We start from the raw sequence: 16,993 nt of genomic DNA, 5'->3' as shown, positions 1-16,993 counted from the left end.
CCCTTTGACATAAATCACAGCAAGATCTTTTTTGATTCACCTCCTAGAGTAATGGAAATAAAAACAAAAATAAACAAATGGGACCTAACTAAACTTAAAAGCTTTTACACAGCAAAGGAAACCATAAACAAGACAAAAAGACAACCCTCAGAATGGGAGAAAATATTTGCAAACGAATCAACAGACAAAGGATTAATCTCCAAAATATACAAACAGCTCATGCAGCTCAATATCAAAAAAATAAAAAACCCAATCAAAAAATGGGTGGAAGACCTAAAAAGACATTTCTCCAACGAAGACATACAGATAGCCAACAAACACATGAAAAGATGCTCGACATCACTAATTATTAGAGAAATGCAAATCAAAACCACAATGAGGTATCACCTCACACTTGTCAGAATGGCCTCAGAAAATCTGCAAACAATAAATGCTGGAGAGGGTGTGGTGAAAAGGGAACCCTCCTACACTGTTGGTGGGAATGTAAATTGATACAGCCACTATGGAGAACAGTATGGAGGTTCCTTAAAAAACTAAAAATAGAACCACCATATGACCCAGCAGTCCCACTACTGGACATGTACCCAGAGAAAACCATAATTCAAAAAGAGACATGTACCACAGTGTTCATTGCAGCACTCTTTACAATAGTCAGGACATGGAAGCAACCTAAATGTCCATCAACTGACGAATGGATAAAGAAGATGTGGTAAATATATACAATGGAATATTACTCAGCCATAAAAAGGAACGGAATTGGGACATTTGTAGAGATGTGGATGGACCTAGAGACTGTGATACAGAGCGAAGGAAATCAGAAAGAGAAAAACAAATGTTGTATATTAATGTATGTATGTGGAATCTAGAAACATGGTGTAGATGAACTTATCTGTGAATCAGAAATAGAGACACAGATGTAGAGAACAAAAGTATGGATACCAAGGGGGAAAAGGGGGAGTGGGATGAATTGGGAGATTGGGATTGACACATAAACACTATTGATACTATGTATAAAACAGATAACTAATGAGAACCCACTGTACAGTACAGGGAACTCTACTCAATGCTCTGTGGTGACCTAAATGGGAAGGAAATCCAAAAACAAGGGGATATATGTATACGTACAGTTGATGCACTTTGCTGTATGGTAGAAAGTAACACAGCATTGTAAAGCAACTATACTCCAATAAAAATTAATTTAAAAAATTTTAAAAAATTATCCATGAATCAGAGAGTTTCAAATACGCTTGTGAGCATCAGTATTCTTCAACTGCTATAGAAATTGTAGCTCATGTTTTAATAAAACTGTATGATATATAGCAGTACTGAAGGCTCATGATTTTAGTTCCATAATTTATCATGTAAAATTTTTAGTATGACTTTAAGGCACAGCACTCTGAGACTGATGTAATCTTGGTGAGAAGTCTTCTCTAAGATGCGCGTGTGTGTGTGTGTCTGTGTGTCTGTGTCTGGGGTGGGGTGAGGGTCAAGAGCGTCTGGAGGGCAACTTGTCTGATTTTGTACTTTGAGCTGCGGAGACATGGCTCCTGTAACACGTGTAATGGGATCGACCCCAGACACTTCCGTCTGTCCACCACAAAGCCTGCAGGAATTGTTAACTGAGATTTTTTTTTTTTTAAATTTAAGTATAGTTAACTTACACTGTTTCAGGTGTACATCAAAGTGAGTCAGCTATATATATATTCTTTTTCAGATTCTTTTCCATTAGAGGTTATTGTAAGATAATGAATATAGTTCCCTGTGCTATACAGTATGTCCTTGTTGTTTATTTTATGTACAGTAGTGTTAAACGCAAATTCCCAATTTATCCCTCCCCCCCTTTCCCCTTTGGTAACCCTAAGTTTGTTTTCAATGTCTGTAAGTCTATTTTTGTTTTGTAAATAAGTTCATTTGTACCATTTTTTAAGATTCCACACGTAAGTGATATCACACAATATTTGTCCTTCTCTTTCTGACTTACTTCACCTAGTATGATGATCTCTAGGTCCATCCATGTTGCTGCAAATGACATTATTTCATTCTTTTTTTATGGCTGAGTAATATTCCATTGTATATATGTACCACATCTTCTTTATCCATTCATCTGTTGATGGATATTTAGGTTGCTTCCATGTCTTGGCTATTGTAAGTAGTGCTGATATGAAGATTGGGGTGCATGTGTCTTTTTGAATTATATTTTCGTCCAGGTATATGCCCAGGAGTGACATTACTGGATCCTATAGTATTTCTATTTTTATTTTTTAAAGGAACCTCCATACTGTTCTCCATACTGGCTGCACCAATTTATATTCCCACCAACAGTGTAGGAGGGTTCCCTTTTCTCCACACCCTCTCCAGCATTTTTTGTTTGTATACTTTTTGATGATGGCCATTCTGACCAGTATCAGATGGTACCTCGTTGTAATTTTGATTTGCATTTCTCTAATTTTTAAATTTTGTGTTTATAAAATTTAATTAAACTTCAGGAATGTTTAAAGTTTCTGATTTGGGAAGAATTCCTGATTTGCTCAAGACTTTCAGATAAATCATTGCCAATTTTAAAATGAATGAGTTAATTAAATTAACTTGCAAAATTTTAAAAAATATTTTCAAAGATTTTATACCTAATATATTATTTTTAATGTGTGCTACAGGTAGGGGCCTCCAAAAGAAAATGCCTTGGGCATCTGAAGGCACTGAATGTCCCCAGATCTCTCCATCCATCCTCACTCTGGGTGATCCTCCGCATGTGGACCCATACAGATGTGGGTTCACAGGTCTTTGTGTCTGCCCTGCCAGTGACATCTTAATAATATTATTTTGTTTAATGGTGGGAAAAAGAGGCTGGTTTAGCAGAATAGACATTGTTCTGAATTAGCAGTACCAGATTTGCCACCGAACAACTATGATTTGAAGTGAGGTGACGAATGCTCTGAGCTCATAGGTGTGTAGAGGAAGCTGGTCCCTCCGTGTTGTAATGCAAACTGCCCCCCTCAGCTCCCGCCCCTCGTTGTGCACACAGTAGCCCCCCAGGGTTTGCATAAAGGGGAGACATGGTGCTGAGAGGGGAGTGACCCTCTGCTGCTGATTTTCAAGTGTAGCTGAGAAGTGAAAGGCTTGGAAGGGATTATAATAAAACCCCCAGTGGCCCCCTGCCACACTCCTCATCCCAGCCCTGGTCACAGAGCTGGTCATTTTTGAGCCCTGATGGTTTTCCCCATCTGGTGATTAGCTATTGGTGAAATGGCTATGTATCAACTTCAACCATTACCTTTAGATGTTCTGCTTTGATAAATGAGAATAAATTTCACTTCCCTCCCACTGTCCAGTATAAAGATATGGCTGTTCTTAGTTTTCCAGTTGTTTTAATTTCAAAAAGCAATAACAGTAGCAAAAAAAACAAAACCCAGAACACGTAACCATCTGCCTCCAGGTCCGCAGATGGCTCTTGCCTGCTCATTTTGTAAAATGGGAACATTGGCTGTTCACTCTACATGTCTTCACCTCTGTCTCCCCACGTCCAGTGGCCATAGTGGGACCACTCCTTCCCAAGAGTGACAACACTTAGATTATACTATACTATAACCACCATTAGGTCTTCTGTGAATTCTTTAAGATGAGTCACTTTGCTATCAAGAACTTTTACCCTACAATGATAATGTAAATATTGTTCACTGCAGAGTGAGAATTTATGGTAGAATTTCGTCAGTACAACTGCATTTTCTTCAGTCTCAGTGGAGAGTATCCCCAGCATAAATTTGAAGTGCACTCTACCATTTCCGCCCCAGCTGCCTTTATCACGACTGTGATGAGTTTTCACAAGCTCCGTCACACCCCTCTCCTCACCACCTGGGTCTGTTCCCCCCTGAGCCGTCCCCCAGATCTGTTGCACAACTCGTTTGAGTACATCGTTCTCCGTGTTTCTTTTGTGAATTTCTTGCCTTTGTTTTTCTTAATTTCCTCTCTCATTTTGCTTCAGCCCATTCTTCTGGTGGTGTGGAATGCAAAAATCTCTGAGTCCTTGCTCAGCTCAACTGCCTTTATTCTGCCCTATTGATTGATAATTGAATGGATGTGGGATACAAGATTCAAATCAGTTTTCTTTAGAATGTTGAAGGCTTGCTTCATAATTGTCTGTAATCCATTATTGCTAATGATTATTGAGATACCAAGCTGATTCTTTGCCTTTGGTAGTAACCATTTGTTTGTTTTTGTTTGATTGTTTATTTGTTCAGTTTTGTTTGCTTCCTGAAAGCTCTTATAATCGTTTTATATTACATATTCTATTTTCAAAGATGTCTTTGTATGAGTGTGTATATGTGTATGTTTAATTCATTCAGCTAAGAACTCAGGGGGTCCCTCTCTCTGAAAACTTCTCTCCTTCTGCAGTTATAGGAATTATTTTCTGTATTTTTAAAGTAGTTTATCCACCTCAAATTCTTTCTCAATAACTGTGTAAGTCAGATACTGGACTTCTAGACAGATCCCCCCCTGTCTCCTAGCATCTCTTTTATGTTCTTCCTCTGTAATTTCTCTCTCTTGCTTTTATTTTACCTTCTACAATAATCCCATCCTTTCTTCTACATGTTTTTTTCTCTTGTCAAAGACCTGTGTGTGTGTACACAGCTATAAATACAATATGTAACTTTTTAAACCTCTAAGACCTCTTCCCTTTTCACTGCTTTGCTTTGTGTAACATCAGGCCCTAGTTTATAACTGGACACAATTGAAGAACCTTGCATTGAAACCCAGCTTTTCTTTTATTCACATTGATTATGATTTATTGTTCTGTTATTCACTCCTGACTACAAATACAATTAAATCAGTGAGCACCAAGCCTGCTCTAGTCACTACTGGCTATAAAATTTAGGGCAGCATTTAACTTCTGTGTCCCAGTTTCCATAGCTATAAAAAGAAAAAATGTTAATATCCTTTACCTAATCTTCCAGGCTTGACATTAAAATCAAATGTGAAACCTCATTCAAACCATTTCATGCTATATAAATGTAAGAGTCTATATGTAGAAAAAAATCAGTATAGTAGAACTTGTGGAAAACATCAGGAAAAGACATTCACTGACTTTTTCTGGAAAAGAACACTACTGAAGTGCTGGTGGCCGTCAGACCCTCGCGTGGGTGGGGTCTGACTGCTCCTGTTCCTGTCAGAGCGTGTCTGTAGCAAAGGATTTGGTAGCCAGGGAATTGTGACTGTCGTCCTGTAAGTAATATATTTCAAGCTTGCGTGAGCTAGGCATGTGTACGGCAAGGGCAGCTGGACTCATAGAAAGTGAGGGCAACACTGTGGCTTCTCTTAAACGATTAGGGGAAGGCACGTCTCCTGTGACCTCCATCGTGGCCTCTGTGAACTGCTGTGAGGTCTGTAGCAGCGTAAACTCTCCTGCATTTGGTGTTCGTCGCATCTCTGGGATCTGTTCTTAACTGGCACGAAAATTGGACTTGAAGACAAATGATTCCTTCCTAGTCAAGAAGATGTATTTACGTAGGTTTCGTGTTATTTTCTTCAAGAAGTGTGTTTTGCTAACATCACCCAGCTCTGCATGGCGATCACCATGCATCAGTACTGAGGACTCCAGTCCTCACTTCCCAGAGCGGAAATTCCTGGGCTTGGAGTGAAGCTTTGACTTGGCTATTCCAAGTACGGCTTTGCTGCCGCGGCTGCGGCAGTGGTGGTGATTATTATTACTGGGACTACTGAGGGGGGTTTCCCGTCAGGATTAAGAACCTGGGCTCTGACGTCTATCCTTTTGGGTTCAGAACTTGGTTCTCCCACTTCTCTGAGCTCAGACGGTTTTAAAGCTCTCAATGCCTCAATTTCCGGACACTTATATGGAAGCAGTAGTACTATAATCTTTTTTTTTTAACTTTGAAAAAAAAGGTTTATTACGAAACTAACGTACCCCAAGATCCTGTAATTCCAATTCTAATTACTTCACTAGGAGAAATAAAAACATATGCACGCAAAAACCTACATAAAATATTCATAATTGCCAAAATTTTCCAATTGGTGCTTCATAGCAAATATTGGGGTTTTTTTAACATCTTTATTGGAGTGTAATTGCTTTACAATGGTGTGTTAGTTTCTGCTGTATAACAAAGTGAATCAGCTATACGTATACATATATCCCTATATCCCCTCCCTCTTGCATCTCCCTCCCACCCTCTCTATCCCCCCACTCTAGGTGATCACAAAGCACCGAGCTGATCTCCCTGTGCTATGCGGCTGCTTCCCACTAGCTATCTATTTTACATCTGGTAGTGTATATATGTCCATGCCACTCTCTCACTTCGTCCCAGCTTACCCTTCCCCCTCCCTGTGTCCTTAAGTCCATTCTCTACATCTGCGTCTTTATTCCTGTCCTGCCCCTAGGTTCTAAAGAACCTTTTTTTTTTAGATTCCACATATATGTGTTAGCATATGGTATTTGTTTTTCTCTTTCTGACTTACTTCACTCCGTTTGACAGACTCTAGGTCCATCCACCTCACTACAAATAACTCAATTTCGTTTCCTTTTATGGCTGAGTAATATTCCACTGTATATATGTGCCACATCTTCTTTATCCATTCATCTGTCGATGGACACTTAGGTTGCTTCCATGTCCTGGCTATTGTAAATAGAGCTGCAGTGAACATGGTGGTACATGACTCTTTTTGAATTATGGTTTTCTCCAGGTATATGCCCAGTAGTGGGATTGCTGGGTCATATGGTAGTTCTATTTTTAGTTTTTTAAGGAACCTCCATACTGTTCTCCATAGTGACTGTATCAATTTACATTCCCACCAACAGTGCAAGAGTGTTCCCTTTTCTCCACACCCTCCCCAGCATTTATAGTTTGTAGATTTTTTGATGATGGCCATTCTGACCGGTGTGAGATGATACCTCACTATAGTTTTGATTTGCATTTCTCTAATGATTGGTGATGTTGAGCATCCTTTCATGTGTTTGTTGGCAATCTGTATATCTTCTTTGGAGAAATGTCTATTTAGGTCTTCTGCCCATTTTTGGATTGGGTTGTTTGTTTTTTTGATATTAAGCTGCATGAGCTGCTTGTATATTTTGGAGATTAATCCTTTGTCAGTTGCTTCGTTTGCAAATATTTTCTCCCATTCTGAGGGTTGTCTTTTCGTCTTGTTTATGGTTTCCTTTGCTGTGCAAAAGCTTTTAAGTTTAGTTAGGTCCCATTTGTTTATTTCTGTTTTTCTTTCCATTTCTCTAGGAGGTGGGTCAAAAAGGATCTTGCTGTGATTGATGTCATAGAGTGTTCTGCCTGTGTTTTCCTCTAAGAGTTTTATAGTGTCTGGCCTTACATTTAGGTGTTTAAACCATTTTGAGTTTATTTTTGTATATGGTGTTAGGTAGTGTTCTAATTTCATGCTTTTACATGTGGCTGTCCAGTTTTCCCCTCACCACTTATTGAAGAGACTGTCTTTTCTCCGTTGTGTATTCTTGCCTCCTTTATCAAAGATAAGGTGACCATATGTGTGTGGGTTTATCTCTGGGTTTTCTATCCTGTTCCATTGATCTGTATTTCTGCTTTTGTGCGAGTACCATACTGTCTTGATTACTGTAGCTTTGTAGTAGAGTCTGAAGTCAGGGAGCCTGATTCCTCCAGCTCCGTTTTTCTTTCTCAAGATTGCTTTGGCTATTTGGGGTCTTTTATGTTTCCATACAAATTGTGAAATTTTTTGTTCTAGTTCTGTGAAAAATGCCAGTGGTAGTTTGATAGGGATTGCATTGAATCTGTAGATTGCTTTGGGTAGTATGGTCATTTCCACAGTGCTGATTCTTCCAATCCAAGAACATGGTATATCTCTCCATCTGTTGGTATCCTCTTTAATTTCTCTCATCAGTGTCTTATAGTTTTCTGCACACAGGTCTTTTGTCTCCTTAGGTAGGTTTATTCCTTGGTATCTTATTCTTTTTGTTGCAGTGGTAAATGGGAGTGTTTCCTTAATTTCCCTTTCAGATTTTTCATCATTAGTGTATAGAAATGCAGGAGAATTCTGTGCATTAATTTTGTATCCTGCTACTTTACCATATACATTTATTAGCTCTAGTAGTTTTCTGGTAACATCTTTAGAATTCTCTATGTATAGTATCATGTCATCTGCAAACAGTGACAGCTTTACTTCTTTTTTTCTGATTTGGATTCCTTTTATTTCTTTTTCTTCTCTGATTGCTGTGGCTAAAACTTCCAAAACTATGTTGAGTAATAGTGATGAGAATGGGCAACCTTGTCTTGTTCTGGATCTTAGTGGAAATGGTTTCAGTTTTTCACCATTGACAACAATGTTGGCTGTGGGTTTGTTATATATGGTCTTTATTATGTTGAGGTAAGTTCCCTCTGTGCCTACTTTCTGGAGAGTTTTTATCATAAATGGGTGTTGAATTTTGTCGAAATATTTTTCTGCATCTATTGAGATTATCATATGGTTTTTATCCTTCAATTTGTTAATATGTTGTATCACATTGATTGATTTGCATATATTGAAGAATCCTTGCATTCTTGGGATTAAACCCCACTTTATCATGGTATATTATCCTTTGAATGTGCTGCTGGATTCTGTTTGCTAGTATTTTGTTGAGGATTTTTGTGTCTATGTTCATCAGTGATATTGGCCTGCGGTTTCTTTTTTTTGTGACATCTTTGTCTGGTTTTGGTATCAGGGTGATTGTGTCCTCATAGAATGGGTTTGGTAGTGTCCTCTGCTATATTTTGGAAGAGTTTGAGAAGGATAGGTGTTAGCTCTTCTCTAAATGTTTGATAGAATTCGCCTGTGAAGACATCTGGTCCTGGGCTTGTGTTGGAAGATTTTTAATCACAGTCTCAATTTCAGTGCTTGTGATCGGTCTGTTTATATTTTCTATTTCTTCCTGGTTCAGTCTTGGAACGTTGTGCTTTTTTAAGATTTTGTCCATTTCTTCCAGATGGTCCATTTTATTGGCATAGTTGCTTATATTAATCTATCGTGATCCTTTGTATTTCTGCAGTGTCAGTTGTTACTTCTCCTTTTTCATTTCTAATTCTATTGATTTGAGTCTTCTCCCTTTTTTTCTCGATGAGTCTGGCTAAAGGTTTATCAACTTTGTTTATCTTCTCAAAGAACCAGCTTTTAGTTTTATTGATCTTTGCTATTGTTTCCTTCATTTCTTTTCCATTTATTTCCGATCTGATCTTTATGATTTCTTTCCTTCTGCTAACTTTGGGGTTTTTTTGTTCTTCTTTCTCTAATTGCTTTAGGTGTAAGATTAGGTTGTTTATTTGAGGTGTTTCTTGTTTCTTGAGGTAGGACTGTATTGCTATAAATTTCCCTCTTAGAACTGCTTTTGCTGCATCCCATAGGTTGTGAGCCGTTGTGTTTTCATTGTCATTTGTATCTAGGTGTTTTTTGATTTCCTCTTTGATTTCTTCAGTGATCGCTTGGTTATTTAGTAGTGTATTGTTTAGCCTCCACGTGCTTGTATTTTTTACAGTTTTTTTTCCTGTAATTGATATCTAGTCTCATCGCATTGTGGTCAGAAAAGATACTTGATACGATTTCAATTTTCTTAAATTTACCAAGGCTTCATTTGTGACCCAAGATACCAAGATATAATCTATTCTGGAGAATGTTCCATGAGCACTTGAGAAGAAAGTGTATTCTGTTGTTTTTGAATGGAAGATCCTATAAATATCAACTGAGTCCATCTTGTTTAATGTATCATTTAAAGCTTGTGTTTCCTTATTTATTTTCATTTTGGATGATCTGTCCATTGGTGAAAGTGGGGTGTTAAAATCCCCTACTATGATTGTGTTACTGTCAGATTCCCCTTTTATGGTTGTTAGCATTTGCCTTATGTATTGAGGTGCTCCTATGTTGGGTGCATAAATATTTACAATTGTTATATCTTCTTCTTGGATTGATCCCTTGATCATTATGTAGTCTCCTTCTTTATCTCTTGTAATAGTCTTTATTTTAAAGTCTATTTTGTCTGATATGAGAATTGCTACTCCAGCTTTCTTTTGATTTCCATTTGCATGGAATATCTTTTTCCATCCCCTCTATTTCAGTCTGTATTTGTCCCTAGGTCTGAAGTGTGTCTCTTGTAGACAGCATATATGTGGGTCTTGTTTTTGTATCCATTTAGCTGGTTGATGTCTTTTGGTTGTAGCATTTAATCCATTTACATTTACGGTAGTTATTGATATGTATGTTCATATTGCCATTTTCTTAACTGTTTTGGGTTTCTTATTGTAGGTGTTCTCCTTTTCTTGTATTTCCTGCCAAGAGAAGTTCCTTTCGCATTTGTTGTAAAGCTGATTTGGTGGTGCTGAATTCTCTTAGCTTTTGCTTGTATGTAAAGGTTTTAATTTGTTGGTCGAATCTGAATGAGATCCTTGCAAGGTAGAGTAATCTTGGTGGTAGATTTTTCCCTTTCATTACTTTAAATATGTCCTGCCACTCCCTTCTGGCTTGCAGAGTCTTTGCTGAAAGATCAGCTGTTAACCTTATGGAGAGTCCCTGGTATGTTATTTGTTACTTTTCCCATGCTGCTTTTAGTATTTTTCTTGGTATTTACTTTTTGGTAGTTTGATTAATATGTGTCTTGGCATGTTTCTCCTTGGATTTATCCTGTGTGGATCTCTCTGCGCTTCCTGGACTTGACTGACTATTTCCTTTCCCATATTAGGGAAGTTTTCAACTATAATCTCTTCAAATATTTTCTCAGTCCCTTTCTTTTTCTCTTCTTCTTCTGGGACCCCTATAATTCGAATATTGGTGCATTTAATGTTGTCCCAGAGGTCTCTGAGACTGTCCTCAATTCTTTACATTCTTTTTTCTTTATTCTGCTCTGTGGTAGTTATTTCCACTATCTTATCTTCCAGGTCACTTATCCATTCTTCTGCCTCTGTTATTCTGCTATTGATTCCTTCTAGAGAATTTTTAATTTCATTTATTTTGTTTTTCATCATTGTTGGTTTGCTCTTTAGTTCTTCTAGGTCCTTGTTAAACGTTTCTTATGTTTTCTCCATTCTATTTCCAAGATTTTGGATCATCTTTACTATCATTACTCTGAATTCTTTTTCAGGTAGACTGCCTATTTCCTATTCATTCGTTTGGTCTGGTGGGTTTTTACCTTGCTCCTTCATCTGCTGTGTATTTCTCTGTCTTCTCATTTTGCTTAACCTACCGTGTTTGGGGTTCTCCTTTTCGCAGGCTCCAGGTTCATAGTTCCTGTTGTTTTTGGTGTCTGCCCCCAGTGTGTAAGGTTGGTTCAGTGGGTTGTGTAGACTTCCTGGTGGAAAGGCCTTGTGCCTTTGTTCTAGTGGATGAGGCTGGATCTTGCCTTTCTGGTGGGCAGGACCATGCCCAGTGGTGTGTTTTGGGGTGTCTGTGAACTTATTAAGATTTTAGGCAGCATCTCTGCTAATGGGTGGGGTTGTGTCCCTGTCTTGCTAGTTGTTTGGCATGGGGTGTCCAGCACTGGAGCTTGCTGGTCATTGAGTGGATCTGGGTCTTAGCGCTGAGACCGTGATCTCTGGGAGAGCTCTAGCCAATTGATATTATGTAGGGTCGGGAGGTCTCTGGTGGTCCAGTGTCCTGAACTTGGCTCTCCCACCTCAGAGGCTCAGGTCTGACACCAGGCTGGAGCACCAAGACCCTGTCAGCCACATGGCTGAGACGAAAAGGGAGAAAAAAAAAAGAAAGAAAGAAAAGAAAAGAAATAAATAAAGTTATTAAAATAAAACATTTTTTAAATATTATGAAAATATATTTTAAAAGTAATTTTAAAAAAAAGAAGAGAGCAACCAAACTAATAAAGAAATCCACCAATGATAACAAGCGCTAAAAAGTAAACTACGATAAACATAAAAATCAGAAACTGGTCAGTCACATACAGCACACCCCAAGTCTACAGTTGCTCACAAAGTCCACTGCCTCAATTTTGGGATGATTCATTGTCTAGTCAGGTATTCCAGAGATGCAGCGTACATCAAGTTGACTGTGGAGCTTTAATCCGCTGCTTCTGAGGCTGCTGGGAGAGATTTCCCTTTCTCTTCCCTGTTCGCACAGCTCCCGGGGCTCAGCTTTGGATGTGGCCCCGCCTCTGTGTGTAGGTCGCCTGAGGGCATCTGTTCTTCGCTCAGACAGGACGGGGTTAAAGGAGCAGCTGCTTCGGGGGCTCTGGCTCACTCAGGCCGGGGGGAGGGAGGGGTACGGAGGAGGCGGGGCGAGCCTGCGGCGTCAGAGGCGTCGTGACGTTGCAGCAGCCCGAGGCGCGCCGTGCGTTCTCCCGGGGAAGTTGTCCCTGGATCACGGGACCCTGGCAGTGGCGGGCTGCACAGGCTCCCGGGAGGGGTGGTGTGGAGAGTGACCTGTGCTCGCACACAGGCTTCTCGGTGGCAGCAGCAGCAGCCTTAGCGTCTCATGCCCATCTCTGGGGCCCGTGCTGATAGCCGCGGCTCGCGCCCGTCTCTGGAGCTCGTTTAGGCGGTGCTCTGAATCCCCTCTCCTCGCGCAGCGGGAAACAAAGAGGCAAGAAAAAGTCTTTTGCCTCTTCGGCAGCTGCAGACTTTTTCCTGGACTCCCTCCCGGCTAGCTGTGGCGCACTAACCCCTTCAGGCTGTATTCATGCCACCAACCCCAGTCCTCTCCCTGCGATCCGACCGAAGCCCAAGCCTCAGCTCCCAGCCCCGCCCGCCCCGGCGGGTGAGCAGACAAGCCTCTCGGGCTGGTGAGTGCTGCTCGGCGCCGAGCCTCCGTGCGGGAATCTCTCCGCTTTGCCCTCCGCACCCCTGTTGCTGCACTCTCCTCCGTGGCTCCGAAGCTCCCCCCTCCGCCACCCGCAGTCTCTGCCCACGAAGGGGCTCCTAGTGCGTGGAAACCTTTCCTCCTTCACGGCTCCCTCCCACTGGTGCAGGGTCCCGTCCCTGTTCTTTTGTCTCTGTTTTTTCTTTTTTCTTTTGCCCTCCCCAGGTACGTGGGGAGTTTCTTGCCTTTTGGGAGGTCTGACGTCTTCTGCCAGCGTTCAGTGAGTGTTCTGTAGGAGTTGTTCCACATGTAGATGTATTTCTGATGTATTTGTGGGGAGGAAGGTGATCTCCACATCTCACTCCTCTGCCATCTTGAAGGTCCTCCCAGTAGTATAATCTTCATAGAGTTTTTATAAGGATTAAACGTGCTCATATCTGTAAAGAACTAGCAGTAAGTGTGTAGTGTTAGCTGCTATTATCATATCATTATTATTATTACCACAGGATTCTTAATTCCTAGAATGTTCTATTACAAGACATACATAACCTTCTGTTGAAACTTAAGCTTAGGTGTGTGTGACACACAGTAAAGCTGTGTAATGTCTCATATTTGAGGAAAATTTTTTTAATGGTATTATTTTTAAATGTAAATTACTTAACCTCATAAAAATCATACAAGTTTACAAACATTTCATTAGATATACATGGTAAGCACTATATCACTAAAATTAACAGAATAAAAGAAAATTTATACCATCTTTTCAACAGACTTTTTATCATTTTTCAGCAGGTATTTTATTGGATGAAACTGCTCTTTGCTAGGTGTGGTTTGGGAAAAATATAAGGTGGATAAAGGAAAGAGAGAACTAAAATTCATTTTTGAATGTTTATTTGTTTAAAGTAGGTAATGCATTAACATGCTGTAATGTTTAAAATTATAAATGAAAGTTAAATAAGTAAATATATAAATAAAGGACTATCATACGGGTGGGAAAAAATAAAAAATAAAATAAAAGTATAACTGTACATACACAGACGTCTCCACCAACCTGGATCTCCTCTCCCCCATCCCCCTTGCAGAGGTGAAAGTCTCTCAATCTCTCCTGTGTACTTCCGGAGATATTTTAGGCATACATGAACAAACACATTTTCCTCCCTTTTTATACAAACGGAAGTGTACCAAACATCTTTTGTGTTCATCTTTTTTCACCAGAAGCTGTAGTGTAGGTATTGGTCCAAGTCTGTACATAATGACCTTCTTAACGTATTACTGACTCAGAGCTTCATTGGGGGTGGATGTCCCTGGCTTATCACCAGGCCACTGCCAATGAGCAGTGTTGTTAACCCCTCTGCTGTTAGAGACGTGCTGAATAAATGATGTTGTGCAATTTAAATAAGCTTGTGTATGTTTGGTACACCTGCAAGATAATTTTTAAGAAAGAGAAATGCTGGGTGAAGGGTTAGAAGCATTGTAATTAATTCTTGAAAGAAATTTAAAACTTTCTATTTATTTTTGAATGTTAATAGGGGTTTAAGCACACAATTGAATAGGAAAAAAGAGATGAACGGTAAACATAAGACTCCCTCACAGCACTTTCCTTCCTTCATCTGGTTCCCCCCGCTGGAGAGAACTAGCCTCATCAGCCTTGTCTTTTCCCTCCAGAGCTGCGTGTCAGGTAAATGAGCATATGTGCTTATGTAGAAGAATGCCTTTCTTCAGGTGGGCTTTCGTCTTCTTCTGCATAGCAGTTTGTGGAGTCAGCAGACTCTCGCCTGGATGTCTGTGGGCACAGAGCTGCGGGCTGGAGTGTCCACGGTCACATTAGAGGGACTCTTTGTCTCCGTCCCTCAGCCTCAGCCAGCCTGGACGTGACCTGTAAAGGTGACGTTTTCTTCCACCTTCACGTAGCTCATTGTTTCCCTGGATGAAATGATAGCTGTAAATCCTGCAGCCCTAACCCTTGATCAGCGATGCTCAAACCCACAGCACGCGTCCTGGGACCCTCTTTCCCGTCGTCCCAGAAACCGCCTCACTTCTAAGGCTCATATTTCCTGTGTCTCACATCCCCTCGTCAGTTCTCTCTCTGATGGATCACATCTTCCAGCGGCTCGTGGGGAAAGGTGATGTGGGTGGTTAATCTTGGGATCTTGTATATTTCAAATATCTTTAGCTTACTCTCCCACCTGATTTTTCTGGATGTAGGATTCCCGGTATAAACTACGAAGTAATTTTCCAGTTGTCTTTCTGCCTGTCAATGTTACTCCTGGAAAGTCTGAAGACATTCCAAGCCTTTATTCTTTGCACACGGCACTTTGTGTTGCTTTCCCTCCACAGCTGTCTTAGGGTCTTGTTTTGTGCCTCCAGGGTCCTGAAATGTCACAGTGATTTGCTGATACGGGTCATCCACCTCACTGGGTACCGGGAGGGCCTATTAATCTGCAGTTTTATTTAATACCAGGAAGTGGGCTTAGATTCTTAAATTATATTGCATTACACTATACTATATTTTTTATGTTGTACATGTTACATTATATATAATACGTATTGTAATATAATGTGTACAGCATATATTAAGTGTAATGTAACACTTTAATATCATTGTGTAAATTATTGTTTTTAACAAACTGAGCAGGAAGAGTGTTAAAGGGCACTCGGTTCAGGAAATTGCACATTAGTTACTTGAAGAGGAATGAGGTCTCCATTAACAATATAAATAAGTATTTCTTATATTTTCAAAATATTTTGGCAACAAATTACTGAATTTGACCTACCATATTTTAGCACTAGTCTCACACACACATACATATTTATAAAATATATTCTGCTACTCTTATTGTATAGACTAATTTTAAGAACATAATTACTGGTAAATAACAATATTTTGAAAAGAGGAATTAATTTAAGTCCAAATGTCAAAGTTTGCTAACACATTTCTTTTACAACAGAAATATGATATCATTTTCTGAAATATTTTCTATCTTTCCTAATGTCAAATAAGAGCTCTTCCTTTTCTGTGGTCAAAAAATATGTAGGATTAAGATGAAGCCAAATAAAAACAGCACATATTTATATTTGATAATTCCTACATATATTGCACATACTCATGCAGGTTTATAAATCATAAGGTATTACAATAGGTAGAGCCAGTAATAAATGTGTAAGTATTCATTTTGGTTTTTCAGCCCCTTATTTCCCCAGACGACCCACCAGCATCTTCCCATGATGTGTTCAGTACGTGAATATTATGACTAGATCCATGTGATGTTCACAAGGAGACCCTCTGAAGAGTGCAAGCAGAATTCCAGTAGTCATATTTCTTTATTAAAGAAGTGTTACTGTTATATCTTGTTATGTTGCAAACACGTATTTCGTTCTTCAAGGCTAAAGCACAATTAGCAACTGTATTAGTTTTCCTCTTTTAGTTGTTGTTACCTTTTAGGTATTGGAATAATTTGAGAACAAGCATTGACATGATGCTCAGTGACTCTTCAGGCTTTGTGTTGTTCCTCTTTGCTTTCAGCCTGCAGTGACCTGGAGCTCAGGGAGATGGCCAGCAGACTGCGGGACTGGTTCAAGGCCCTGCATGAGAGTGGGAGCCAGAACAAGAAGACGAAAGCATCGCTGCGGCCGGAGAGAAGCAGTAAGGCTTCTAAATTTGATGTGTGTCGTTGTCTTTTTTTTTTTTTTTTTTTTGGCTGTGTCGGGTCTTCGTTTCTGTGTGAGGGCTTTCTCTTGTTGCGGCAAGCGGGGGCCACTCTTCATCGTGGTGCACGGGCCTCTCACTATCGCGGCCTCTCTTGTTGCGGGGCACAGGCTCCAGACGCGCAGGCTCAGTCAGTAGTTGTGACTCACGGGCCTAGTTGCTCTGCGGCATGTGGGATCTTCCCAGACCAGGGCCCGAACCCGTGTCCCCTGCATTGGCAGGCGGATTCTTAACCACTGCGCCACCAGGGAAGCCCCTGTGTCGTTGTCTTTGATATGGGATTTTATGTCCAGTGAATTACTTAGGTCAAAGTTTACTCTTTACTTAGATGCTGAACAGAAGTCTGAACATTGTTTTTACTTCCAAGCTCAGCCATAACGTGTATTTAGCAAGGAAATAAAGCATTTGTGGCAACTCCGATTAGAAAAGGAATTAGAGACAGCGTTGAGCTTCCAGTTGAATTGAAAGAGTAGGAATATTTTCCAGCATTTTGGCTGAAGTGCTAAAGAGTAGAACAACGTGGGGAGTAAAGGT

General features: G+C 40.0%; 1 protein-coding gene across 3 annotated transcripts in view; it reads left to right on the top strand.

The window, feature by feature from the left end:
* Positions 1 to 16,993, top strand: part of SPOCK3 (SPARC (osteonectin), cwcv and kazal like domains proteoglycan 3) — a 447,340-nt gene that overhangs the window by 386,193 nt on the left and 44,154 nt on the right. For all 3 annotated transcript variants that reach the window (XM_057549436.1, XM_057549435.1, XM_057549437.1), the window contains one exon: positions 16,277 to 16,396. In XM_057549436.1, coding sequence (XP_057405419.1) covers positions 16,277 to 16,396 — 120 coding nt within the window. The remainder of the gene's footprint in view (positions 1 to 16,276; positions 16,397 to 16,993) is intronic.

The sequence above is a fragment of the Balaenoptera acutorostrata genome, chromosome 6 (genome assembly GCF_949987535.1).
Source record: "Balaenoptera acutorostrata chromosome 6, mBalAcu1.1, whole genome shotgun sequence".
Taxonomy (NCBI): domain Eukaryota; kingdom Metazoa; phylum Chordata; class Mammalia; order Artiodactyla; family Balaenopteridae; genus Balaenoptera; species Balaenoptera acutorostrata.
This window is presented reverse-complemented; position numbering and strand designations above follow the sequence as displayed.